This window comes from Aptenodytes forsteri, unplaced genomic scaffold (genome assembly GCF_000699145.1).
Source record: "Aptenodytes forsteri isolate BGI_AS27 unplaced genomic scaffold, ASM69914v1 Scaffold108, whole genome shotgun sequence".
NCBI lineage: Eukaryota > Metazoa > Chordata > Aves > Sphenisciformes > Spheniscidae > Aptenodytes > Aptenodytes forsteri.
The window spans coordinates 6,144,486-6,170,913 of record NW_008794448.1 but is presented as its reverse complement, the minus strand read 5'-3'; the positions used below and the strand labels follow the sequence as shown (position 1 = coordinate 6,170,913).

The window sequence follows — 26,428 nt, the reverse complement described above, 5'->3', positions numbered from 1 at the left end:
CAAACTTTTTAGCAGGGCCTGTTGCGACAGGACAAGGGGGAATGGCTTTAAACTGAAGGGGGGTAGATTTAGACTAGATATAAGGAAGAAATGTTTTACGCTGAGGGTGGTGAAACCCTGGCACAGGTTGCCCAGAGAGGTGGTGGATGCCCCATCCCTGGAAACATTCAAGGTGAGGTTGGACGGGTCTCTGAGCAACCTGATGTAGTTGAAGATGTCCCTGCCCACGGCAGGGGGGTTGGACTAGATGACCTTTAGAGGTCCCTTCCAACCCAAACTATTCTATGATTCTATGATCGTGGAGTCTAAGATAGATTAAAAAAATCTTTTTTTTTCAGCAGGGCTAAAACTGACTGTTCTAATACTAGGTTTTAAATTTTTTTCAGTCATGTAACAGTAAAATAAAGCAATCTTTTTCCATTCTATGCATTTCATTAGAGACATTGAAATATAAAGCTAAGATTTCAAAGTGATGTACTGGTCTGAATTGCTGATTGTTCATACAGTAATGTATTACTCAAAACAATCATTGAATAATAAACCGTTGCAAATCCTCTAAGTTAAGGATAAACAACATATAATTAAGTACGAATTAATTTTTTTCTTGTGGATTCACTTGTACTGGGAGCAAACCAGCTTTTTAAGAGATTGGTGTAGGATTTAGTCTTGCGACTTGAAAGTTGAGGGCAGTCAGTCCTGTTAAGTTCAGGCTTTTAACAGGCAGTGAGGGAGGAGTATCTGACAAAAATAACTTAACCAGACCATGGTGGATGTGCTGCTTTAGTACAGTGTTCTGCATATGGAGAAGAAACAACTTCTCATCATACTCTTAGGAACGGACCAAGTTTGTCCAGCTTTTTCTATTATGTACTTTATGATCTAGGCATTGTTGTGTTCCCAGACCTGCTAGGTAAAATTATCAGATGATGATTTTCACAGGACAAGAATAGGAAATAGTGTAAGAAAAAACTTGACTCTTTTACAGGAAATGGTTTTTAATGTTTCCTTTCAGTACTGTTGTCACTGCAGGTGGAACTAAAGTGGAATGAGTCTCTTTAAAAGGATGAAAGCATGGGTTTCTGCAATGTAACAAGTATAGCATGTAATTTTTTTGTGTGTGTGAAAAAGCAATTTAGTACAAGGCTTCATATCCAAATTGGTAGAAGTGATTTATCCAAGTAAAATACCCTATCAGAAGAGATCAAAATAGCGTTGCAGAGCCATGTTAACTGGAATGTATTTCTTTGATAAAATTATGCCATACCAAAAATCTTTTACACTACTCTGTTATTTGGTAAACTAAAATGGGATGTTACCTGTAATTTGATGAATCATGAACTTCGGGAATTGGCCTAAATTTCCTTTGTTGTGACAAATGATACTGCTGCGAGAGAGGTCTCAAGAATACCAAGTACTTCTAAGTTGTTAGTCACTGAAACTTAATAATGGTGGGGAAAACTAGTGATTGTAAAATAGGTATGTGACTTACCTTGTTTAAAATTTAACTTTGAAGCTTCTTTCAATTTATGAATGTAAAAGACTTAAAGAACCGTTAAAATAAGCTCTGGTTATATTCCTATTGGAAAAAGCTGATTACTTTCTACCAATAGCTAAACATGCTTAAGGATAGAAATAGTATTTAGAATTCCTGAAGAAGTTGGTACACTGAGGTCACAGATTGCTTCTCAAATTGTTTAGCCAAAAAAGGAGATAGTAAGGTTTTAGAGATGTGGGCCTTCCTCCTTGACCTGTTTGTTCAGTATCATTAAAACACACTAAATTATTAAATTAACCTCGTATTAAATAACATGGATGTTAATATTTGCTTTTTACTTCTGTGAGCCTGAATATATATCTAGAAGACCATAAGGTGCTTGCTGTTATGGTTGCCTTTGCTAAATCCTCTTCTTTCCGCGTGACATGTAATCTTCTGTTGTCGTTTGGAAATCATAGTTGCTTGTCTTCAGTCATGTATTTCGCAGTGCCAGGATGTTTAGATGTTGGTATAGCGGTGCTCTCTGTCCTGTGTGAGGCTTTGTGATGTTTTCTTAGCTTGTGTTATATTTGCCGTAGAAAGGCTGAGCAGCACCAGGGTGTTAATTAGGCTTTTTGCAATGTATTAATTAAATTTTATAAATGCATGTTGAGTAGATCCAGTGGAACCGGTTTTTGAAGTAAAATACAAACACTATGCACTCAGACTTCCTCCATAAACAAATGATTGTGATTCATCTTGCAGTATTTCATGAACTGTAGGGTTCTTTCCTGGTTAGTTGTCTGTTCAATGAACACAGGGGTTGGCTTGCACACTCTCCATTTCATATATGTAACAGGCACTAAAATGATACCAAAAATAGTTTCCTACTTTTGTTTCTTCTTTGAAGATCCCTTGTGAGGTGATACTGAGATTCTCAAGAGCGAACAATTTGTTAAACACAAGGGTGGAGTTGATAAAACTGTACCGGCAGAGGCAGAAATGCATATTTTCATATTTGGCACCTGTGTTCTGTACTTGATGGCAATCTATAAATATTTACATACTGCAAAAGTAAATGAGTTATTGTGGTAGCTGTTGCTGTTTCTTGCTTTGACAGGAATGAGGTGACTCTGGGTGTCTGAGTTTAGTCACAGACTATACACACAAGCGCAGAGCGTTGCATGCGCAGTGTCTGCTGAAGCTGCCATTTTGTCATCTCAGAAGGAGTATGTTCAAACCTCCTTCTCTTTTTTTTTTGTTCCTGCATGCTTATGCTTTACAGTATTAACTGATAGTTGGGGAGGAGCATTTCCATTCATCACATTTTTCAGTATCAGTGTTTCAACAGTTTTTCGTTTGAGCTGCATATGTGTTGTAAGATTTTCCTGAGGACCTGTTTCATACAGAGCATCCACCAGAACTCTTGTGTGTCATACTTTGTTTCGTAAGAAGAGCTCAGAGGGCCCCATGTAAGATGGTCAGTGTTGTGACAAGTATTGTACAAATGGAAGTCAAGGCAGGGAAGGGGTATTCTGGATTTGAGGAAGATGGGTGTGCTACCTGTCTCCCACTGAAAGTATCCATTTCTCTACGGTAGAGCTGGGACACTGAATAGCCTAGAGAGCTGTCCACCACTAACGTTGGCCAGAAAATGTCACCCAGGCCATGAGGGAGCAGATCCTATTGACACACCAGCTCTGGGAGAAAGGGAGCTGAAGTTCTGCATTTGCAGTGTTATGTGGCTGGCTTGGTGGTCTATGAACACTTCCTGCATTTCATTAAACGCTATGTATGAATTTGATACTCTTAACAGGCAGTATAACAGCTGGATGAGCTCTTGCATAGTAATAGTATTGTTTTAAAGCATGTGCCAGATGTAGGGGCTTATTGCCCGCAGGCACTGGTCTGTACAGCTGCTAATATCAGCTTTCTACACTCTCGTTCTGTCTGTAGCACGATTTTTCTCCTTCTTGCTTCCTCAGATGTTATCCACCTCAGCAAACTCTGTCTCCTTTGCACTCTGAGGGCCTGTCGTGGTGGTGACGGTCCCAGTTAAGCAACAGTTAAATCTGACCACCTTCCCTTCCCATAATCTCTGGGTTTACTGCTGTGCTGTGTCACTTCTATAGAAATCTTCCCTGAGCTGATGCACTCAATGCTTCTGGGATGTTCGTAACAAATCTGCAAGTTGTTGGATGGACTGTGAGGTTAACAGGAGATGGATGGGTGCTCATTAGAGGTTTCAAATTAAAATGCTGACAAGCTGGAGCTGCTGCATTGCACCTGTTGCGTTGTTCGTGCTGCTGCTGTTGCAGCTGCTGCCTCTATCCCTCCTGTGTTCCTCAATGCAAAATCTGCATCTCTAAGAACTGAGGCTCTGGAGAACTTAACTGTGACCTCTTTGGAACAGCAGATTGTCTTCCTGTTGTATAACAACTGCCAATGGTATTGTGCCCATCAGGGCCTCGGAGCGTTACTGCTATACATTTAATAAATAATAAAATGATATATGTTAAGGGAATCCAGATGATTTAAAGTTTCTGCTGCTTACTAGGGGGGATTTAGGATTATCTGTTGGAGTCAGTTTTGGGACATGTTGAAAGAACCATTTACATTTACATTCTAAGAAGAGAGTGTCTTGCACTAATGAATGAGGGTTTCTTTAATCATATTGTTCTCACTATAGTGCTTAAGCAAAAAAGCATTTCAGAAGCATTCGATAGTTAAAAGTTTAGCTGGTCTCTGTTTCTTACACTAGCCTTAAAATTTCTCACTGTTTCTAGCATTGTCTGTGTTCCACAGGAAAGATTAAGTATATTAGCATAGAGAAACTTGCAGCATGTTTTATAGATGTATTTTGAACCTGCTTGCCGTCAAGCTTGTCTATACTAATGTTCCCACCTGGGACAGCAATGCTAACAAACATTAACTTTTTTTAAACACCTGTAAAAGCTGTCAGATTTTCTTCTGGTGAGTGATACTCATATATGTAAAAACCACACTCCCTGCCCAACATGGTGGCAGTCCAAATAGAACAAGAAACAAACCATAAAGGGTGGGGAAGAGAGAACAAACATGTTTATTTTTAGACAGGAATCAATAGATGGGTTTGGTATATTTTTCAGGATTAGGTTTGTGGTTGCTTTTTGTTGTGTGGGTTTTGTTTCTTTTACAGGTATGTAGCTTTGACCTGAGATGTGCCTTTGTTTAGAACCAGTTCAGTACCCTCAGAGCAGTGAGATGTCCAGACAAAAAGGAATTTCGTCTAGTCCTTCTTTTGAGGAAAACATAACAGAAAAGGAACAGAGTACAGGCATACAGCAGATCTCATGCTGAATGTCAGTTAGGAACATCATGCTCTGGGAAGAGGGCTAACGTGAAACTGGGCTGTGTAAGCAGGATGTTGGCTGCAAGATGTGAAAAGTCTGGTTAGTGCAAATAAACCTTTAGCTGGAGTAACATGTCTAGTTCTCAATACTGCAGGTCATAAAGGATGAGAGAGTCCAGAAGGTCCAAAGGGGAGTGATGAGAGTGATCAGACTCCTAGAAAGAATGCGGGAAAGGGCTGGATAAGCGGATCTTGTTTATTCTAGAAAAGACGACTGATGGGACACATGATAAGTCTTCAAAGAAGTAAAAAAGTTGCTACATAGAGGAGAGGAACAAACTTTTCTGTTTCCATTGTGAGGGGGACAGGGAGTACCAAGTTTAAATTGTGGCAGAGGAAATCTAGATCAGTTGTTAAGAAAAGTATTCCTTTCTAATAGTAAGTGTAGTCACGCACTGGAATAGATTGCTAAGGGAGGTTGTGAAGTCTCCAGCATTAACAGTCTTTTTTAAAAGAATAGTTTGGAGAAGTAGTGACACTTATTATTGATTCAGCCTTGGAAGAAGAAAGGATTGGTGACTTCCCAAGGTTCCCTCTCAATCCTTTTTCTAGATGTCTTTAAAAAAAAAAAAAAGAGGTGTTAAAGTAATGCAGGGATATCCTGGAAAAAGAGCAAGAATTTACAGTGTGGCTTTGCAAAACATACTGTTTTACATCCATTCCTGTTTTCTTTCACGTTTGAAATATTTTGGTAGTTTAAGTTGTGTAAAATGTATTGTGAGTCGAACTGTTGAACTGTGTATTATCCCTGATTTTTTTGTAACCACTTTATTAGAAGGATGGTATGTATAAAAAGAAACTTGTATAAAATAAAAAAAAGACTGCATTCAGGCAACTATGAGTTTTGTAATTTCTCCAATAGTTCAAAAACATCTTTGATGTTTTTATATCTTAAGCTGAAACAGTATCACTTTGGTGGCAGCCCAGACCATCGTATGTGAGTTATAAGTTTATAAATATGAAAATAATTTGAGATTTCAAAAAAGCGCTACGTTCATTTTAAGTGGCGAAGTTATTACAATCCAAATCTGTCATTGGCTGGAAAAGCTAACAAAGGCAGAAAAAATGCATTTCAAATAAAAACCTTATCCATCTGGTATTGTTTATGTCTTGCAACTGTATTGTACTGGTCATCACTTAGTCCACATGATCGACATATGATTGTTCAGGGGTGTTTTTTTGTCTTGGTTTATAGATGACTTTGATGAGCTTGTGGTGAGTAACAATGATGTTGTGCTCAAAAATATCGCTGAAGATTTGCGGAATCATTTACCCATCGAGGCAATGTTTAATTCGGAACATCAAGCTATTCAGAAAGTAAGCTAATTGTTATGGTCTCCTTTTGCTGAACCACATCATTCATTTGGGGACTATGCTGATTTCAGTTATAGTAGTAGTTCGTAATAGAGAATGAGCACTGGCTGGAGGTATAGGTAGTCTCAGTTTGGTTCTCAGGTCTATTGCTGCATGATTGTGTGACCCCAAGAAAGTTGCTTCATAGTTCTTAATACTTTGATCATAAGTTATTTGGCATAGCTTTCATTCTGTGTGATATGGCACCTGTCACAGTGATTCTTTAATGCTAGCTCCATAATAGACTCTAACAGCCCCCTTAAAGAAAACAGAAATACAGGGCCGGTGTTGCGCTGTTGCCATAATGTGGGCAACCCAGAAATGATTTCCAGCTCTTTTCAGATTCTGATGGCTCAGAAAGAGGTGGGCTGTGAGCCCTGTGGGAGGGGAGAGCACCTTTTCTACTTGAGCTGTCAATATAGGTGGAAAGCTAATGCGTTTCCCAGAAAAGTGGTGTGTGGCTCTTAAACGGGAAAAGTGGATTGGCCACATGCAGCAAGCCTGGGAGAGGGAAGAAGGAGGAGTAGGAGGATGAAGATTATACCCCTTGAAATGATGAGAAGGCAAGCATCCCAACTGGTATGCTTTTGATTGAAAATGACACCCGTGTTAATCAGGGGTGTTTCTAGATTTGAGGCATAAGGCATGAAGATGAAAATACTCAGACAGTTGAAGTTGAGAAGCAAAATTGCCCTTTCTCCTAAATTTAAGTTACGTTCTCCTCATTAAAGTGGAAGAGAAAAAGCTTCGTTTACCCTGTACCTCCTCTATAGCCAAGCAAGCACTAAGGAGACAAAATTAACAACAGGTCTCCTACTCAGCTGTCGAAACCAGCTTGCTTTCCTTTGTCGACTTCCACTTACTGGTTATTTCAGTGGAATTTGATGATCCAGTTTACATGCAGGATTTCTGTGGTTTAATTTTGATTTGTAACTTTTGCGTGGGGAAAAACTTGGATCTCAGGGATTTTGGGAAAGGTAGGATGGTGAGACAATTAACTGTGTAACAGTGTAAGTGAAATTAAGAGACTTGGTTCTGCCTTTCTTAGGTTTTGTTCCTCTTCTCAGATACACCAGCATCCACTGCCCATGATTCATGTTGATGCATTCCTTTATGATGATGATTTTGTTGATTCATTGTGTGAGGAGGGGAAAATGAGTAGGAGCTACTGCACAGAGTGTGGCTCATACAAGACTGCATCTTTAGGTAAGTGCTCTTTTGGGAACAGGAGAAACAAATTCAGTTTAACTAAACTGGTTTGTGCAGTGACTCAGCTGGACAACACAACATCCAGCTGATGGAGGACTTTGTCCAGGCTGGTGCAGTACACAGGCCAGAATTATTTCCCATAACCAAAGGAAGGAGACTCCTACACACGTAAGTTGAATTAATTTGCAGTGTATGAGTGACACTAATTGCCCACAAAAACTGGGCAGGGAAGAGGCAGGGCTATGTACCACTGAAAAGGAAGATGCAAGAGGAAGACAATACTGTAGGAGTCCATGCAGTACCCTCAGTCTCCTCTCGTGCTGAAAAGCAGTAGAAAGCACCATCTGTCTTAAAGCTTGTGTGTGGTGTGGTACAGATCAGTGCTGTCGCCAGTATAGCACAGGCATTGAAGGAGGAATGGTTTATATGGAGGACATTCCATTCCTTAAAACCTTGGAGTTGAAATTCAAGCTATTAATATGTCTGCCCATAAAAAGGTTTGCATGAATTGTGTTGAGCCTTAGGTACACGTTTCCTTTTTCACTTAAGCAATTCCAAGTTACTTTGTTTTGTATTCTTTAGTATACCTCACTGTGCAGAAAAAGGTAATTCAGTTTCATGAAGGATTTCAAAATTCTCCATGTAAGGGAAAGAATCCCCAGACTCGGGACAGACTACTGGCCAGGCTACCTCCGATCTGCAAACCCTGATTTTCCAGGGTCCCCAACACTAGTTCAGGCAGGAAACCATACAGGTTTTCAGTGATGATAACTCTTCAGATTAATATTTCATTGGTTAATAACGCAGTAGTTAGTACTGCCCACCCAACACCTTTGTTCTGTTCTTATTTCCCAGAGTTTATTTCGCATTCCTTTTCCCTCATGGAACTGAAGTTTCTTTATCAACATGTACTGCCTGACCTGACAGGAAAGGTAGTGGTTGACGTTGGCTCCAGGCTTGGTGCAGTGCTATTTGCGGTAACTTCCAGCACAGGAATTCATATTTTATTACTGTGACAAACATTTTTCCCTCTTCTCTGACTGCCTACTCTCGTTACTCCATCTTGGACGGGTCATACTGAGAGGCACCTCTGATCTGACTCTCTGAACAGTGTAAGGTGCTGTTTACTAGTGATTTCAGTTCTTGTTCTGTTCCTCACAAGAGGGAATACAAATGATCTTGCTTATGGAGAGGAAAAGTCTGTTGTCCAACAGAGTAGCATATTGCTGTCACACATGCTGCTCTTTTGCTAGTTCCTGCTCTGTCTCTCCTTCGTAAGTAAGTTTGTCCTCTCTGTCTTGACCATGTCTATATATAGATCAGTTATGTTAAATTCCTTTATGAAGCTGACAAACTGTTAAATTACACAGAGGAAGACTTTGATATGAATTTGTCTCCAAAAACATATTGTCCTGCTCTGCGTTTTAAAATGCACATAAAATACTTCATCCAGAAACTTGAGTGCAATTTTGATTGCTTTTGGCATGGCTGGTGCAACATATGGCCAACAGCAATGCAAAACACACATTACAACTTTCTTAAAAAAGTCAATGGCTGTTTAGGGCTCAATCTTGGAAACGCTTGAGCATGTAATTTTACTCATCTGAATAATCTAATTTTGGGACTACTCAAATGAGGAAAGTTACTCCCATTTGTAAATATTTGCAGCATTGGGTCCTTAAATGGTAACACTTTTGCTAGCCTGAATTTGTTTTAAAGTACTTAAATGCTTATCTTGTTATAGTAGAAGATAGTCTCAAGATAAAGCAGGGGAAACGTTTTTAAAAAAGAATTCTCATTTTTAATCATGTTCTTGGCTTGTATTGGAGGAGAGGTGACTTCACAGGTTGCTTTTCTACTCTCTGAGTTGAATGCTTTCAGAAGACGTTGATAATTACATTGTAGTACGTAGATATCTCAGCTATTCTGTATCTTTAGCATTGTCTGTTTGCCTTTGCCATTGTTGGCAAAGTGTAATTATGGTGTTCAGTGGAGACAGTGGCACTTAAAGCAGTATCTTCATTAGGGCCCTGTAGGCTCAAGTATTTGTACTTGTTTTTTCCCTAACATCTCCAACAACTTTCCAAAATCTCAGCCCAAAACTGAACCATTATTTTGGGCTTATTATTGAGGGATAATTTATCTTTTTTCATATGTACCTGTATGAAGCACCTGAAAATGACAGTAATACAATATTTAGGGGTGCTGACAAAGACTCTGTACCAAAATATCCCATTATATTACTAGTACATGTCCTCCATTTTCACTCAGTTTGACTATGTGTATGTCTCATGGTTGTTTTTTTTTCTCTTGCTATTTTCTTCTCACATTCTCCCAAGAAACAAAAATGTACAGTCTTTTCCTTTCACACTATTTCTGTAACTTGGTTTGTACTGCTTTTTTCCTTAGACCATTTTCCACCTATTTTGCAATTGAAGTGAAGTTGGAGCTTTCCTTTTCTTTTCATTATTGTGACATGTCCTTTTGGATCTCTTATTAAAATTCGTGAGACCTAAGTGGGAATTGCCAAATCAAGGGAAGGGCTTAGCTCTGAAAAACATGTCACGTCCACTGAAAGACATTTCTCAACTTGCTGTTTTAAAATGCTTTCTTAATCTTAACCTGTGTTTCATTTTTTCCATTTTAATTGAAACTTTTGAACTTGTTTTAAAGGCATCACAGTTTCTAAATTTCCTTTTCCTAATGTAGGGTTATCTTTATAGCTCAGCATCCCAACTATCTGGAGTAGAAATGAATGGAGACTTTTGCCAGTTGCAAGAAATGATGATTACAAAATACCAGTTCATTGACAGAATAAAGGTAACTAAATAAATGGTTTAGTGTGTATATTTTTAACCACTGTGTACTAAGTATCCTGTTCATGTGCATGGCTGGTAAATCAGCATTCTGAGAAGTTGTTTCTGCCTTTGTTTGTTTTGGTCCTAAACAAAGGCTTTGCATTGGGAAAAAAAGAAAAAAATCTCATAGCAGAGAGGAAGAGGGAGATTATCAAAATATGATAACGTGTTGAATCGCTTAGCCTTTTTCCTGAATAGACTTACCTACTGGCTCATGCAAAACAGATATGTCTTAGCTGTTTCTCCCAGTGAAATCAATGATGTTATTGCCACTAACTTCTGTGAAACTGTAGTGTATAAAGGGTTTCTGTCATGAATAACAAAACTAAATGTCTGTGTTTCATTAACATTAGCAGAAAGATGTTTGTAGAATTTGCAAATTTGCACTTAAGAACACCTAAAGGACTTATGGCTATTGGTATTTCCTTTCTTGGAATGTCAGTGCATATGTACCTTCCGCAAACAAAATGGGTTTCAAACAATGTGATATCATCATGGGAACCATTTCCGTATTCCCATTATGGAAATAACTACTACTATTTTAATGAGAAAAAATACTTTTTGTTTGTTTGTTTTTCCTTTCTGGGGAATACCAGTTATTTTGTTACCAGCAAAAGTGGGTAAGTAGAGTATGCTGGGTAGAATACTGACTTTAATCCTGTGTTGTATGCATGTGCTTTTGAATGGAGTCACACAAAATGTTGGGTGTAGTAATTTCTTGGGAATTGAAGTAACCAATTTTAAACTGGAAAGAAATAATAAACATAAAATATTTAACACAGGGTAAGCAATATCATTGGGTTGCCCAATTCAATCCCAGTTGCTGCCAGTTTATCTATAACCTTTGGTTTTTGCATACGTTTTATGTTCATAACAGCTTATTGTGATGAGACTGAAAATGCAGTTAGGAACTCTGTCAAGTTAATTCAGTGGAGCTGGAGACCTATATGCATGCTTTTCAGCCTTCTATATTCTTTATTATAAGTCTTTTCGGTTTTCCTTCACACCTTGTAATTCTGCTGAAGTATTCATTTCAGAGCATAAAGATAAGAAAATAATGTGTTTTCAAAGCAGTGCCTGAGGACTTAGCTATTTGAGTCTCATTAGATGCTAATTTAGTCATGTGACTCTTGTTACCACACTTTGAACATTTCAATTTTAGATTTTTATTTCATGCCCAAATGAATCCTCTCTAGAGATACATAACAGCTTGAAAAATAGTCAGAATCCAGTTGCTGATAATAACTTACGACACAAATTTGAAAAACTTTTAAAAGACCCTTCTTAAATAACGATTGTTTTTTCAGAATATTCTGAATTTTTATTAGAGTATGTTCCCAAAGAACAGCAGGGTGGAATGATATCTTCAGTGGCTAAATCTCTGAGTGAACCTTGTGTTTCTTTGGTCAACATTTGGTTTGTTAAAGTACATAGAAAGTTGTTCAGCATCTCTTGCCATTTGAGCAAACAGATGCTGGGAGGAAAGTAAACAGTTCAACAGATCTTAGGAAACTTGAGACCTCAATTCAGAAATTGCCTGTAATCATGAAAGGCTTGGTGTGTATTCCATTGGGCAACAGGGCTGTTTTAAAATCAGTTGCTGCCCCCTCTGTTGTGCCAGCACACAGCCAGGCGGGTCAGGGAAATGGTCCAGCTGAAAAAGAACCCAGCAAAAAAAGTGGTGTTTTGGCTGGAGCAAAACCTGGGTCTGGGTGGTGGTGCAGCCATGCATGCTTATGTGGTCCCACATTCCCCAACAGGAATGAGGATGTCTTTGGGGAGAATGGGGTGCTTAGGTCACTTTAGTCGGCACAGTCACCTACTCTGTAAATGCAGACTAATTTTAAGTGTTACTCAAGTCAAGGAAACATCAACATATGTTCAAAGTTTTCCAGTAGTTTAAGCGTCTTTCTGAATTGAGGCTTAAAATACTAGTACTGCCGTTAGTAGGGCATGAAGAAAATTTAGTGCTAATCATGACTGCCTGTGCTGCAAGAAGTCCACTGGTGGAATAGTCCACCAGTCACTTGTATTTGGACTAAAGGACTGCTGCTCAGGTTTTTTGTACAGAAACCCTGTGGTTTTGTTATTTTTTCCCCTTGAAAATACGAAAGTAAAGTAGAATGTCTCCCAAGCCTCAGAAATAGTGATCCAAATCCCACTTACAATCTAGGTAAACCTGGGTTCTGATACATGAGTTCTGGCAGATCTAGCTGAGGCATGTTTTGCCCTAGCTGCCAGGGGAGCTAACAACCTGTGGGAGGCTGTTGCCTCTGTAACAGGGCAAAAGTAAAGCCTGTATCCATAATATCTCTACCACCCCAGTTCATAGTCTTTCATTTTAATCTACAGTTAGCAGTGGGCTTATGCAGAGGATATGAGTTGACAACCAGGACCTACTGTATTTAGGACTGCGGATGGTGGCCTGAGTGGTCTGTCTTCTTCCTCTGCTGCCTGAATGCTTGAACTTCTTAATCAGCTCCTGTACTGCTACAGTTTACAGTGCGCTGTTTTAAGATAAATTATCGCCAACCTTAATTGTCCTAAAAAGCTCTAACTTTCATGAACTAGTGGATAAATAGTTCAGATGTCCACACGCTAGAGGCGAAAGCAGCAATTTGTCCAGTCATTCTGACAACTAAACTGTTGCTATTTCTCAGTGAGATAGAGCCTTCAAACACTAACCTGCCAGTTCTGGGTAAGCTACAAGAACACAGTTGCTTCCTTTCCACTCACTACAGGCAGTGGGGAACAACTTGGCATAGTAATGTGTTTAAGGAGATAAAGCTGTTTGTTTTACTGAGTCAGAGCACTTGCAGAGAAGCCATGGAATATAGCTCTCAAAGGTAAAATGCTGTGATGCCTAATTTTTTATGAACGGTAGAGTTTTGTTTCTGTTATTACTGATACTGAAATATTTGGCTATAATTGCAATTGCTATAATGCATTCTGATAGCATGAACCAGAGTCATAAACTGTGGCAACTCGTCATTTTTTCCACACTTGAACCCTTACAAGTTGCAAGGTTGGTAGTATCTCTTTCCTCTGTCAATCAGAACGGCACGCTTTGTGTGTTCGTTGTGAGGAGGAATACATAATTTACCCTCCCAACAAGTATTGATATATAGTTAAGTGGGCAAAACGTTTTTCAACAGATAAGTATTTTTAATCTTCTGTACTAACATTCAGCTTTCCTGTCAGAATTAGGAATTCCTTTTTACATCTGTCCAATATTGGAAGGATTTGACAAAACATGAAATGTTGAATCCGTCAGGTTAGTATATTCCCAGGACAACCTAGTAATAGGTCACACAGGAAAGGAAAGTTGTTCAGATTTTCTGTCCATTTTCAACATATAGGGATGCACTTTGAAAAAAATTTGTGGAATGCAAGTAATATTCAGATTGGCTTTCTCTCCCTTATCCCTTCAAAAGATCTTTCAATTTATGTTTCTCCTCAGATTTAGGATGTGATGTATTTCTCCGTGTTTAAGAGGAAATCAAACACATCTTGTCAGAGTGTTAATGAGCATCCGTATTTTCCTGTCACTGTAATCTCACCTGTTTGAAAATGGCATGATGTGCTCATGTCCTTTTTGGTAGGTGAAGGTAGGTGAAATCAAAGCAGCTCCTGTGCTGACTGGAGAGGCAGTTTAAACAACTGTAAGGTAAAGCACTTGCTGTCCTCCAGTGCCGCTGAGCATCCTGCCTTCCCAGCATTCCCAGTCCCAATACGTCGTGAGAATTCAGCTGCCAAATCTGGGTCTGTAATGTCTTTTCTAGCTATAATCCTTTAGTAACCCACTGAGCCTGTGAAATGCCTTTTAATATCCTCAAAAAAGCTTCACCTCGCTTAGCTCCTTTCCTGAAATCAATGAGCATTTGTGATACAATACAGGTAAGTGAAATGTAACAGCCATCACATACATCATCTCCTCTTTTATGGCACACGGTGTTCTAGACCAAGTATCAGGTGTAGTTTATTTCACTTAATGTAATGAGTCGAGTATTTTAATTGGAGGAGATAAATCTGATTTTTATTTTTCATTTTTTAAAGCTTATTCTGTTGTTTTACTTCAGTTTTACCTACTATGAAGCCAGTGAAATACCCGTTTTTGTGACTGGTTCGAAATGGTGGTAGCAGGTGCTGTATTAGGTTGACAGGCTTCATGGCTACTTGGAGGCTGTATTTGTCTCTTGATTTATGCCTTATGAATTTTTTCTCCTTCAGGTGGTTCATGCAGACATCTGTACTCAGGCTTCACTCCTTCAGAAGGCTGATGTTGTTGTAATGAATAATGTCTTTGAATATTTTCTTGACAGACAGGAACAGGCCAGGTAACCTATGTGTCCAAACAAGTAATCTATTTCTTTGGCAATGTGTGTGTAACCTTGTGAGTTATGGAAAACCTTAAGGTTGTGCTTTTTGAAGTCACATACATAAATTACATAAGGAAATTGTTTTAAACTGCCTACACTTAATTGTTGTACTTAACTGCTAAGGTGTTATGGCAGTTGTTTGTTGTTAAACCCACTAAACACTGCTGCTTTGTTTACCCAAACCTTGCCCTGAATCCTTGTACTGATCTGTTAAAATAGTATCTTGCTGTTAAAGGATCTGAAATTACTATGTCAGCGTAAAGCTTAATCTTCAGAAAGAAGACAGGTCACTGACTTGTGGATGTCGGAGCTTTAATATAGATGCACTGCAAAACATGGTTATTAATGATATTTCTCATACATCTTCATAAGGATGTGGTAACAAACAAATGCGTGGCTAAGGTTCTTCTCTTTCAGGTACAAGTCACTCACAGATGAGCTTTTCCTAATCCAGCAGTATCAGTTTAAAACGTAAATAACTTTACCATCCAAAGATACTGTGCCTTCAGAATGGGCAGTCAAAAAGAAGGGGTGCCTGTGTCTCCACCATCCCAGCCAACGGTCTGACATTCACTAGCAGTTTCAGCTGAGGCTTGTCCTACTGCCCTTGATACCAGGCGGTAATAACCAGAGAGGCACAGAGTGGATGGGTGAAGGCTAGTGGGTGTTTCAAATTGCCAGGCGATTTGTTTCCAGGCACATGACTGAGAATTCATTTGATTCTTCAAGAACTCAGGGGTAGTGGTTTAATGTTGCATTAGTACCATGAAGACAAATGACATTTGAAGAATGCTGGAAATTAAATTCTTTTTAGTCTGAATTGTCGTGCTGTGAGAAATGATCTGACTTGCAAAATCAGAAAAAAGGAATGCTGGGGGCTGTATTTAAATACTCCGATTGCTAATGTCTTAAGAGAAGTATTTTGTCACGACTGCAAAGTACGTATGTAAAGAGCAGCTTGTTGTTAAGCTTAATAAAACAGTGTGCTCAGAGACTGGATTTTCTTCAAAACCAAAAGTTTAAAGGGACCAAATGTCAATGTTTAGTCCTAGTCCGAAGTGAAGGTGTTGACAGTACAAAATGACATGCACATATGTATCAGAGTTAAAAAGTTACAAAATCTAACGTTGTAAGACCATATACTCCCTCTGGTTTTAATACGAAGCTTGATTTTGTTCATACAAAGATATTTGCTTAGATGTTAATAGTGACTGATAAGCATGTATAGCAAGTCTTTAAGCTTAGTCTATCTCTGACCACTAAACTGTAAAAGTGTTAGATTCATTTTATATCAAATGCGGGTTTTTTTCCTAAAAATTGGTGATCTACTTCTAAATATGTTTCAGAGCTTGGGAATTTATTGCTTGTAATATAAGGAAAAGAGGGTCCTTATTAGTGACAGTTCCAAGCCTTAAAGAATCGCTCTCAAAGTTCCAGGTAAGTTCCCTCAGGCAGTTTTAGCCAACACATTTTGTCACTTTCTGTGAAAGTGGCAGTTCTGTAGTTGAGGTTAGCTGCTTGCCAGTATTGCCGTGAGGAAGGATATGTAGTTTTGTGCGTAGATTAAAAGATGTAGGGCTCTGGATTCTGTTTCCGGGTTGACCACCACCACACATCTTCCTGTACTTTGAATTGTCCCCACCTGTAAAATGGAAATCCCAGCCTGTATCAGTAGGCTGCATGAGTCATTGTATTATCATGTCTGTTATTAACAATACCTTAGCTGTGAGGCTAAAAAAACCCCACAAAACTTTAGCAAAGCCATATTATGATGTGAGTAGGTTTTGTGATATCCCCTTCCATCAGACTTCTTCCTGGTATAGGGGTAGAACCTCAGAAGTACAGATGTATTTATAAACTTCTAGAGGCAAAACCTTGAAATGTTTTCTCCGTTTAGCTCTAAGTTTGCACATTGCCTTGAAACATGACAAACTGTTTTGTTAAGCCAGTGAGAGAAAGGGACATATTAAAGAAGGACCATCCCTGAGGATACTCTCTTCTGACCTGCTGTCAGCATAGAAAATGACTCATAATATGCCAGTATGAGCTGTCAGAAGTACAGATTAGGGGGAGATGTGGTCTCCCAACTAGCCAAGTGATTACCATCAGGCGTCTTGGATCAGTGACGTAGCTTTAAATTGCAGTTGGAAACAAACACGACAACAGTGCAACTTTCAAAGATGTTGAATGCCCTGTGCTGCTGTTCCCTGGGTAGTCACCACTTCCAATGGACCACCCTCTGCTCTGCGTCCATTCTGCCATAGGTCATCGGTGGATTACAGTTGTTATGTGTGTGATGCCTCGACAAATCACGTGGGCTGGCTTTAGTTAGGAAACAAAACGCTGATCATACATGACAAGGTATAAAGTGGCTTGCTTGCCACAGTAGTCTGCTTTAGAGAAATGAATCACTTGTTGCCTGTATGCTGATGGGTGAAATACATCCTCAGCCCCAGGAGCAGCAATGGTGTCATTTGACCTTTTCTTGGAGCAGGCAGTAGTTACACAGCAGCTAAGAAGCCCTTTGTAGCCTTAATACAATACTTCCTGGGTGTAAAACAAGAAACTGCCTGCGATTCTTCTATGGTACAGTTAGCTGCTCCCTTGCCACTTCTGTCAGAATGTTGCCCTCTGATCAGGATGCTTGAGGCTTACACAAATGCATACAGAGAAGCAGTTGTAACATACTAGCAAAATACCTAGACTATTGACTGAGATAATTTTTGAAAGTTATCTTTATTCTCTCCTATTGAAGTTAAATGGCATTTCCAGAAATGAATTTATCATTGCTGCATAATTTGGAATGACTAATCTCTCTTATTATGTCTTGCCTTCTTAATGTTGTACTGACCTTGAAACTCCTGCTATGTTTCTCAAGATTGTGTTAATTTAAGGATCTGTTTTCATTGTTTCAGACAGATATACAGCTCAGCCAATGGGTCGAAGAGGTGCAGCTAAACTATGATGTGTGTATGGAAAAGGATGTTGACAGAGAAGCACTTGAACAAATACATTTATACAAGATTCTCTAGTACCTGGAAAAATTTACTAGTATCTTTGTAATATCATATATTTTGGATCTAAAATTAATTTGGATTGATATGTGTGAATAAATCAGGTCAAAATTCTTATTGTGATTAATCTGAGTCATATCTGTGGTTTGTAATGAAAAAGAGTCTTTTGAAACAGGTTTTCTTACGGAGGCATTCTGGCCCAACAGAGTATATTGACTTTTAACTAGGAGATATCCTTATGGTTTAATTTTTGCAGAAAAGTTAGAAAGAGTGGCTACATACTGATGCTAAAAGAATTTTTGTTCACTAGCATTGTGCACTGCTAATGTTTGCTAAATATATCAAACCTAAGAATAGCGAATCATTATCGATGTGAATGATAAGAATGCATTTAGCATAATGTAACTTAAAAGCTGCAGTACATTAGAGTTTGCTGTTTTGTTTTGGTATAGACCATTTATTATTATCAGTAATAATATTTATTATTAGCAGTATTATCTTTAATGTTCCTCCTATGGAATTTGTAGGTTTTCTTTCCAGGGTCTGCCTGATAACCAGAGCATCTACTGGCATCAGTTAGGAGGAGCCAGTCCTTCCATTTAGTTAGTTGTCCTTCAGGTGGCTATTAATGTAAAATACCGAAGACACTGAGGAGCCATTGAGAATTAACACAGCAAGTCGGGGACGACAGAGCTCTGTTCCACTTCCTGCACTTCTGCTGGGGATGGTAGGAAGTGTAATAAGGGGTTAAGAAGCTGAAAATTCTGAACAGGTGTCACAGCTTAGCGGAGGCTTGGTGGTGGCGTAAAACATTGGAAATTCGTAACAGAGCCTCCTCAGAGAGAAAAGATCGACATACGCCCACCACATTTATATTTAGATTTTACGTTCTAAGGATGTGAAGCTTTTAGTCAGCTGAAGAATGTTTCGGGTTTTAGCAAACATTAACAATCCAAGTGCAAAAATACTAACTTCAGGAGTTTTGGACTAAGTGCGTTCTGAATTTAGAAGCATTGTTAGTGTCTAAAAGTTTGCTACACAGCTTATGTCTAGTGCAAATGGGGAAACTTCAAATTGGATTTCAGTCTTCAAATGATTTACAGGTCAGTGAACTTGATAATATATGCTGTAAGCAAAAAGGAGCAGTGGCCATTAGGCACTCACTAACATAGTAAGTAATGGTACTGTAGAAAGGATAGTGAGTTTTAAGAAGTCTTATTTTTCATGGTCTGTTTGGAGTGGAGGAGGATGTTTTAACTCGAGTGATACTGAACCGCTGCCCAAATACTGCGTTGAATCTATTCTTCATGCATTTAAAAACGAACAAAGATGGAAAGCTTTTCTTAAAATGTTTATTTTTTAGAAGTACAGTAACTGAACTGTTGATTACTTAATTGTCAATGAGACAAATGCCCCTAGAAAGGGAACCTAGGAGAGGCTAAGCAACAGGGTGGAGGTAATGCAAGGCTAATATATCTAACAAGGAGAGAATAAAAAATGAGAAAAGAAATGCATGTGCAATTCAGAATGAGGAAATGAGCACTATAGTAATCGGTACAGTACAGTGGAAGCTGTGACTGAATTTGGAGTGTATAAATAGGCTGCTATAAAAGGAAAACTGACTGGGTCTTAAAAAGCTACTTCATAACCCTACTGTCATGTGAGAAGAAAACACCATGTCGGAATGTTGCTTACTTTTTCCAGAGGTCCTGCAAGATCTCCTGAATCAATTGTCAGGACTTTTGGCTCACGATACTGGGCATAATCTGTGCCCTGCACCTTGTTTTGGTAATACGGGAACTATAGCTTTCATTGCAGTTGTTTCCCCTCTTCATGCTGAGTCTTCAAATACTTTTTTTGGGTGTTGATCTCAGATTAAAAAAATTTTCAATAGACTGGAGCAGATCACCAGCATATTTAATGACATCTGTATCCTCTGACTCTGGAAATAGCATGCACGCATCTGGAGCTCATATGCAACAGAGGGTGCAACAGGGCAGCTTCCCCTGTCTTTTTTAGACATCAGGAGAAATTCAAGAGGTGAGTTCAAGCTGCTGAAAATTCTGTCTTCCTCTCCTGCCCTTAACAGGTCCTTGATTTAAAGCCGCACCCTGACGTGTTCACAGAGAAGAGGTGGTGGTAATTCAGTTTGGTTTTGTTAAACCGATAATTGGAAATACAACTTCTCTGTCCCTTTAGACATCTCTTCCTAACTTGGCTTCATAGGGCTGGAGCTTATAGAGCCATTCTTAAGGATGTTATGAGCTGCTTTACTCATCTACTGAAGAGCTAGAAACAACTAGTGTGTGAAAGAAGGTATTAATTGAATGTGTCCCTTTTCCAGCTTTAACTTTTGTTATCTGGCCCCTTTTAGTGCTGTTATAGATTCCCACACACAAGGGTAGCAAAAGTAAGGTGTGAGGAGGTTTGCAAAACCCTGTGTGAAAGTGGGCAGATTGGTCCTCCCTGTATATCCTCTGAAGGCCTCGGACGTCAGCTGAAATCCTTCCGAGAGTGTGTGTATTGCCGCAACTCAGGTTTTGCTTGTTCGGCTCGAGGAAGCTGCCAAGGGTATATCCAGCGTGCCGAGTCCTTGTTCTCAGTTCTGCTGCTGCTGTATTGCGTGGTATTTGGCAGATGATTGAACTTTTCTCTGCCTCAGTGTCTACAGTGAAAATGGGATTTTCAAATCCAAAATCAGAGCAAGGTTGTGAATTAACTGAATATCAATTGCTTTGAGATTGTAATATAAAAAGTGCTAAACAGCCAAGTGGTTCTTTGTAAACTGACCTAATTTAAAAGACCTGAAAGGCAAAGAGAGTACCAGTACCTCTCTGAGATAAACTTTCTGGCCCTTTTCTTCACAAGACAGCATTGAAAAGGAAGCCTAGATTAACCACACTACAGTGTTGAAAATGCATAAATAATTATTTCCTAGTGCCCTCAGTTTTTACACTGTCCTTGCTGTTAGATGGCCACTGGTGTTGGGAGGAGGGGAGGGAGGAGAAGCAAACCCCTACTGCTACCCAGATTTTTGGTTTTGCATGCAGGGCAGCTCCGTGACAGTTACCGCAGATGGCACGGTGGCTGCTGCAAGCTGCCGGCCCCTGAGCTCCTTGCTGCCCCGAATGGCTCTTGGGCTGCACGGCTGGTGTGCTACATCTTCCTGTGAAAGACAGCTCCGTGTATGACCTGATGGAGGTCCTAACCCCAGCTATGACACGGAAACCCTGTGGTCGTGAACAACTCGTAAATCACGAAGTTTCACATTTGTAGGCCTGAATTAGAACAAATCAATCTGAGGGAGCTACGCATCTGCAGTGCTTGTAATCACCAGGAGTTTCTGGCACACACGGAAAGCAGCTCCACTCTTCCCTAGCAGCATAACGTTCCCTGTAGTACTCTGGCTTCTGCAGAACGGGCTATCTGAAATTTAAATCCATCAAGAACTACTTTGGTAAACCAAAGACTTTTTGGATTCACTGTAATAGGGCAAAAACTGTCAAGCAGTAAGGATGATAGATTAACTTTGCAGACAGAAAACATTGCAAATATTTTCGTGCGAGACTGTGTTTTTAAAAAAAAAGGTCAAATGCCTGGTGTGGGCAGCCTGGGTCTCAAAGGTGAATCACTTCCCATGTGTGCTTTTTCCCAGTAAGCAGTACTGGAAGGGTCTAATGGCCCATGCTTGGGAAAACTTGACAGTGGGGCAAGCTTGAAAAAAATGAAATCCATCTCCTTCATTCCTCACCATCTATGTCCTCCTCTCTTTCTCTTTCTTAGGCTTCTCCTGTCTCGTCTCTTTTCAGATGTCTTCTCTCTCCCCGCTCCCAGCGCCAGGACCGGCCCGTGGTGCAGCAGGAGGCACACAGAAGCTCCGCCTGAGCGTGGCAGCAGCCTGCATATTGTCTCCACTGCTGGAAGGCAGTAATAGCGAACGTAGCCAGTAACTTCAGCTGGGCAACTTCTAAGGGTCAATGCTGACTGGAGTAACGATGGAAGCGTTTTTAAGGGGCTGCGTCGCGCTCCAGGAATTCTTGGTAGGGACTCCAGAGAAACAGATAGAACCAGCTCCATCTCGTCTCTGGGGCATCGTGATCCTGTTCTGGATCCCCCACCTCAGTAAAGCGGGAGCTCGACATGCACAATGCTGCTGCTCGTTGCCAGCATTTTAACAAATGGCCTCTCAAAATTCGCCCTTGGGCTGTCACAAGCCCTCTGCAGTAGAGGGGCATGTATTTGTAGAAATGAGTGGAGAAGGAGGCAATGCTATTGGCCAACAAATGCATGTTAAATGCTCTTTCTGGAAATGTCTGTACTTCCACTCGTTATTTGAGAGCAGATTAATGTGGCACAGTGTTTTGAGGTAGGAAGAGATGGAACGTCTTCTTGGTAGGGACTCCAGAGAAACAGATAGAACCAGCTCCATCTCGTCTCTGGGGCATCGTGATCCTGTTCTGGATCCCCCACCTCAGTAAAGCGGGAGCTCGACATGCACAATGCTGCTGCTCGTTGCCAGCATTTTAACAAATGGCCTCTCAAAATTCGCCCTTGGGCTGTCACAAGCCCTCTGCAGTAGAGGGGCATGTATTTGTAGAAATGAGTGGAGAAGGAGGCAATGCTATTGGCCAACAAATGCATGTTAAATGCTCTTTCTGGAAATGTCTGTACTTCCACTCGTTATTTGAGAGCAGATTAATGTGGCACAGTGTTTTGAGGTAGGAAGAGAGATGGAACGTCATGCTTAAAAAAAAAAAATATATATATATATATATTAATTCCTGCAACTCAATGTAGCTTGCCACATTTAAAAAATGAAATTTTTGTGTGGCCCTAGGGATGAGTCTTTTCCGACAGGAACAAGGTAGCGGTATGCTTGAAGGCTTGGAGCTGATCACCTCCAGAGTCCCTTGTAGCTTGTAACGTAGGAGTCCCCTACATGAACACAGGCAGGAGTCATTCCCCACTTCTCTTTCAGGAATGCCAACAAATAGATCTTAAAAACCCAGCCCAGAAGTTCCCTATTAGTTGCAAGTCTTTTCTACTCAGCATTTTGCATCCCCCCCTTTTTTTCTGCCGCGTGACGTCCCAGCCCTTCCTGCAGCTGTGGTACTACTTTACCTGTAAACCCTATCTCGGGGATTTTTTGATTCGTTCTTCTCAGGAGGTTCCTCTCCTTCTACTTGATGGGAGAGAAAGAAGAGGAAAGCCGTTTTCATTTGTCATCACAGGGTGCAGCAGAGTCCTCCCGGGCTCTTCCTGATCTGCCCCTTTCTGTGTGAAAATGGCTGGGAGGGCTCGCTTTTCCATCACCTGCCCCAAGCCCCACCAAAGGCCCGTGGGGCAGAGGGGAGGCCCTGCCTCTCTCCTCCTGCCTCTCTGCTCAGCTGTGCTTCCCCAGGTTTGCCAGAGCGTGGAAGGCAGCCAGCCAAAACTGTCAGCCTGGGCTGGAAATAGTAAGGATGGGGAGAGCCGGCAGGAGATTTCATGCCAAAATTTGAAGCAGAATATTTTACCAGAGTTGCCAGCAGCCTTAACAGAGATCAGGCCCCGATTGTCTGCAGTATTGTGTGAGCGTGTGTATTGTGTATGTGTGTATATATATCCACCCATGGAATGAGACTCTACTTATCCTCAAGAGTCTACTACGTACATGGACAAAGGTAGAAGAAAGGAAGTATTATTTCCTATCTTCCAGATGGGGCATTGAATTTTGTGTCGTTATTGTGATTGTGTAAATGAGGTAATTGCACGCACAGTCTGCTGTAGGATCGGTGAGTGCACTTTTTGTGGTCAATGTATTTAGGGACTTACAATAGTGAGCATGAAAATATACGCATAGCTGTTAAAATAAATAGTCTCTATTTTAAAAATGACGTTAAGAAGATACACAAGATACACAAGAAGATACACAAGATAATAGTACACAATTTACTGGCGAGGGAGGAGGGGAAGGGAACATCACTGACAGCTTCCTGGCAAAACGTTTAAGACACTAGAATACAGGCACCAAGCTGACACACACATAAACATTGCAAGGGCACTGGTGTAGGGAAAAGAAGAATTTGGGTGGAGCTGCCTGCTTCCAACTGCTTGAACAAAGAAACAAACAAAGGAAAAATTAACAATTTTAGTAGTAAGTTAAACGGAAAGCTAACAAAACACGAGGCTTAGTGTCTTAAAATGAAACTAAGCATGATGTTGCAAAAGCGCTTGCCAACTAACTAGGGCTGGATGCTGAGTAGCAGTATTCTGTACTAGAGACAGTAGATGCCTGCAAGCTTTCGTTCAGTCCTCCATAAGGTGTGCAAGCTGAGGATGCGCATAAACTGGTACATTTTCTTGGTAATTTTGAATAGTAAGTACATTTCAGTTAGGAACTCTGACAATTAGGAAAAACTTTGAACTACTATGCTCTGTATGTGTACTAGGGGTGTCTCTTTCAGAAGTCTGCACAGAGGCATCTCAGACATTCTCCCTGATCCTTCCCCACTTGGGCACGTTAGAAAGACTGGACCGATGACTGGTAGGTCATTGTCAGCGCTCTGTTCCTGCCGGGGCAATAACCCAGAAGGTCATCAGCAAAAAAATCCAAAACAGAGCCAGGCAATGAGTGGGTCACAGTAAGCATTCAAAGATTTTATAATCAAAACTACCGCACGTGTTAGTACAACATGTGGTGTTGCAATACTGTGAGTCTGTAATTCCAATGCACTTACTGGAATTAGTAAGGACCTCCACTGCCTAGTTAAAATCTGTGCTTCGTAGACTGGCTCTCTATCTCGGTGTCATCAAGGTGTCAGCCAAAAATTCTGAAGCTGCACTAAGATTTGCTGTGGAAGAGAAGACTCCAAAATATGTACAGCTTTTGGCCCTCTTTCAGGAAGGGGCTGATTGTGGAGTACAGTACATGTTGGGCTTTTTTTATTTTTTAATGACTCATATTTTGGACCTTATTCCTGTTCGTCTTTCAACGCCAAACAGAAATTGCTATTTAGGTCAAACTGCTGTTTTGGTACTAATAGAAGCAGACATCAGTTTTGTCTATGGATTTCACAGCTATGCATTTTTCAGAGCGAAGTCCCCTCTTTAGGCTACTGCTGACATTTAGCTGTGGTGGTGTTATAGCAGCTTTTAGTGCTACCTCTGCCGCGTTACTTGTGCATGCACAGTTGTGGGATATAGCTGGGGAGCTACCTTTCAGATGTAGCTACTTTTTTCATTCATGCAGGCTCTGAGTACAGCGTCTTCTCCTCCCAGCTCCTGCTTTCGGGCCACCTCCTGCTGCTGTCACACAGTCCTGGCTCTTAACCTTCTCAGCTCTTACCCACTGGCTTGATCCTGCCTCTTGGCCCATCCCTGGCTGCTGCCAGCTCTGCTGTATCCTGCCTCTCTGCAGGGCTGTTTCCTAACCCCGACTCCCCAGGCTCTTCCTTACTGCTTCCTGATGAGTGCCAGCTTTGGAGAGGAGCCTCAGCTCACGCCTAGCAGAGGTTTTTAGCCTGTTCTGCTCTGTGCCTCATCTCGGATGCTGGTGTGCCTCTGCAGTGAGGCATGCTGTGCTGCTGCCCTGGAACCAGTGCCTCGGAGGCACACGTGGGAATGGGAGACCTGCTAGCTCAGGTGCCAGAAGTAGTCTGGCACCAGCAAATGAGGTTGGTACAGCCCACTCATCCCTTCCCATCAGGTAACCGAGTGAGTTGAAGCATCTCCATGCAGCACGAAGTTTGCACAATTTAAGCGTCTTCCCTTTACAAGAGCCGCTGGGACCTATCAGATGGTGCTGAGCATGGAAACTGTTAGATAAAAGTAAAGGGGGGTGTGCTGGTTCGGATGCCTGCTGGTGTAACTCCATGCACGCAAGACTTCAGTGAATTTCCTTCAGTTCTTATCAGCTGAATATCTGGCCCTTCACCTTTAACTCAGGGCACTGAGACTTCTGAAGATGGATCTTTAAAACTATTTATGCACAGATACTCGGATCCTGAGCTACTGCCAAAGGTGTGGGCTGAGGGAGAAAATACAAAAATGGCTTTAAGCTGCCTTTGAAGTTCTTCCATATCTGTATTATTTTGCTTGCTCTGATTAAAAAAAAAAAAGTACTTGAACTTACAGAATAGCCAAATATGAGCTGGTTAGCAGTTATCCCACGGTTTCTACTACCAGCTAATGTCTAGGAGGCTGAAAGCACCTCTTAAGGCTACTATTGTCTTCCTTCCCATCCTCCTCAGGCTTTCCTGCAGGTAAGAGGAACCTCAAAATGACTTGTTTTGTTGTTCAGTTCTGAGAGGGTTTTGCTCACAGGAACTGCACGACTGAGCACAGCATGAGAATTAGATTAATTTTTACTTACATAGGTAACAAGATGGTTTCTGTGAAATTTTCCAATCCCTTTTGAATTGATCCTCTTTTACGGTACATGTATGATATACAATCCAACACTGCATTCCTTTTTCTCTGACCCACTGTGGTCCATCCTTCTTGGTTTTGTCTTTTGTTTTTGTGTTTGGTTTTGTTTGTTGTTTTTTTTCTGGTCAACTATTTTGCCCAAACTTTGTATTCAGAACAGTTGATGCCACCCTGAAACTCTCTGGTAACAGAAGGATGTTCTTGCATGTTTTACTATTTTTTCCTCTTGCCACTCAACGGTTTGAGTTGATATTCATGCTCTGAATTAACAGAAGTTAGTTGCAGCACCCACATTTCATCATAACTGTACATATGGTTTAGCTCTCACAAGTAACAGGGAC

The 26,428-nt window shown here is 40.6% G+C and overlaps 1 protein-coding gene across 5 annotated transcripts in view; it reads left to right on the top strand.

Moving 5' to 3' along the window:
- Window positions 1-17,792, top strand: part of LOC103908066 — a 22,616-nt gene extending 4,824 nt beyond the window's left edge. Inside the window, exons 2-7 of one of the 5 annotated variants that reach the window (XM_009290381.2) lie at window positions 6,061-6,182; window positions 7,286-7,424; window positions 10,151-10,247; window positions 14,516-14,622; window positions 16,011-16,101; window positions 17,580-17,792. In XM_009290381.2, the coding sequence (XP_009288656.1) occupies window positions 10,179-10,247; window positions 14,516-14,622; window positions 16,011-16,101; window positions 17,580-17,696 (384 nt within the window). In that variant the 5' untranslated portion in view covers window positions 6,061-6,182; window positions 7,286-7,424; window positions 10,151-10,178 and the 3' untranslated portion in view covers window positions 17,697-17,792. Of the gene's footprint in view, window positions 1-6,060; window positions 6,183-7,266; window positions 7,425-8,288; window positions 8,405-10,136; window positions 10,248-14,515; window positions 14,623-16,010; window positions 16,102-17,579 lie in introns of those variants that run through there. The other 4 variants (XM_009290379.2, XM_009290380.2, XM_009290378.2 and 1 more) reach the window with 4 other exon arrangements.
- The last annotated feature ends 8,636 nt before the right edge of the window (window positions 17,793-26,428 follow it).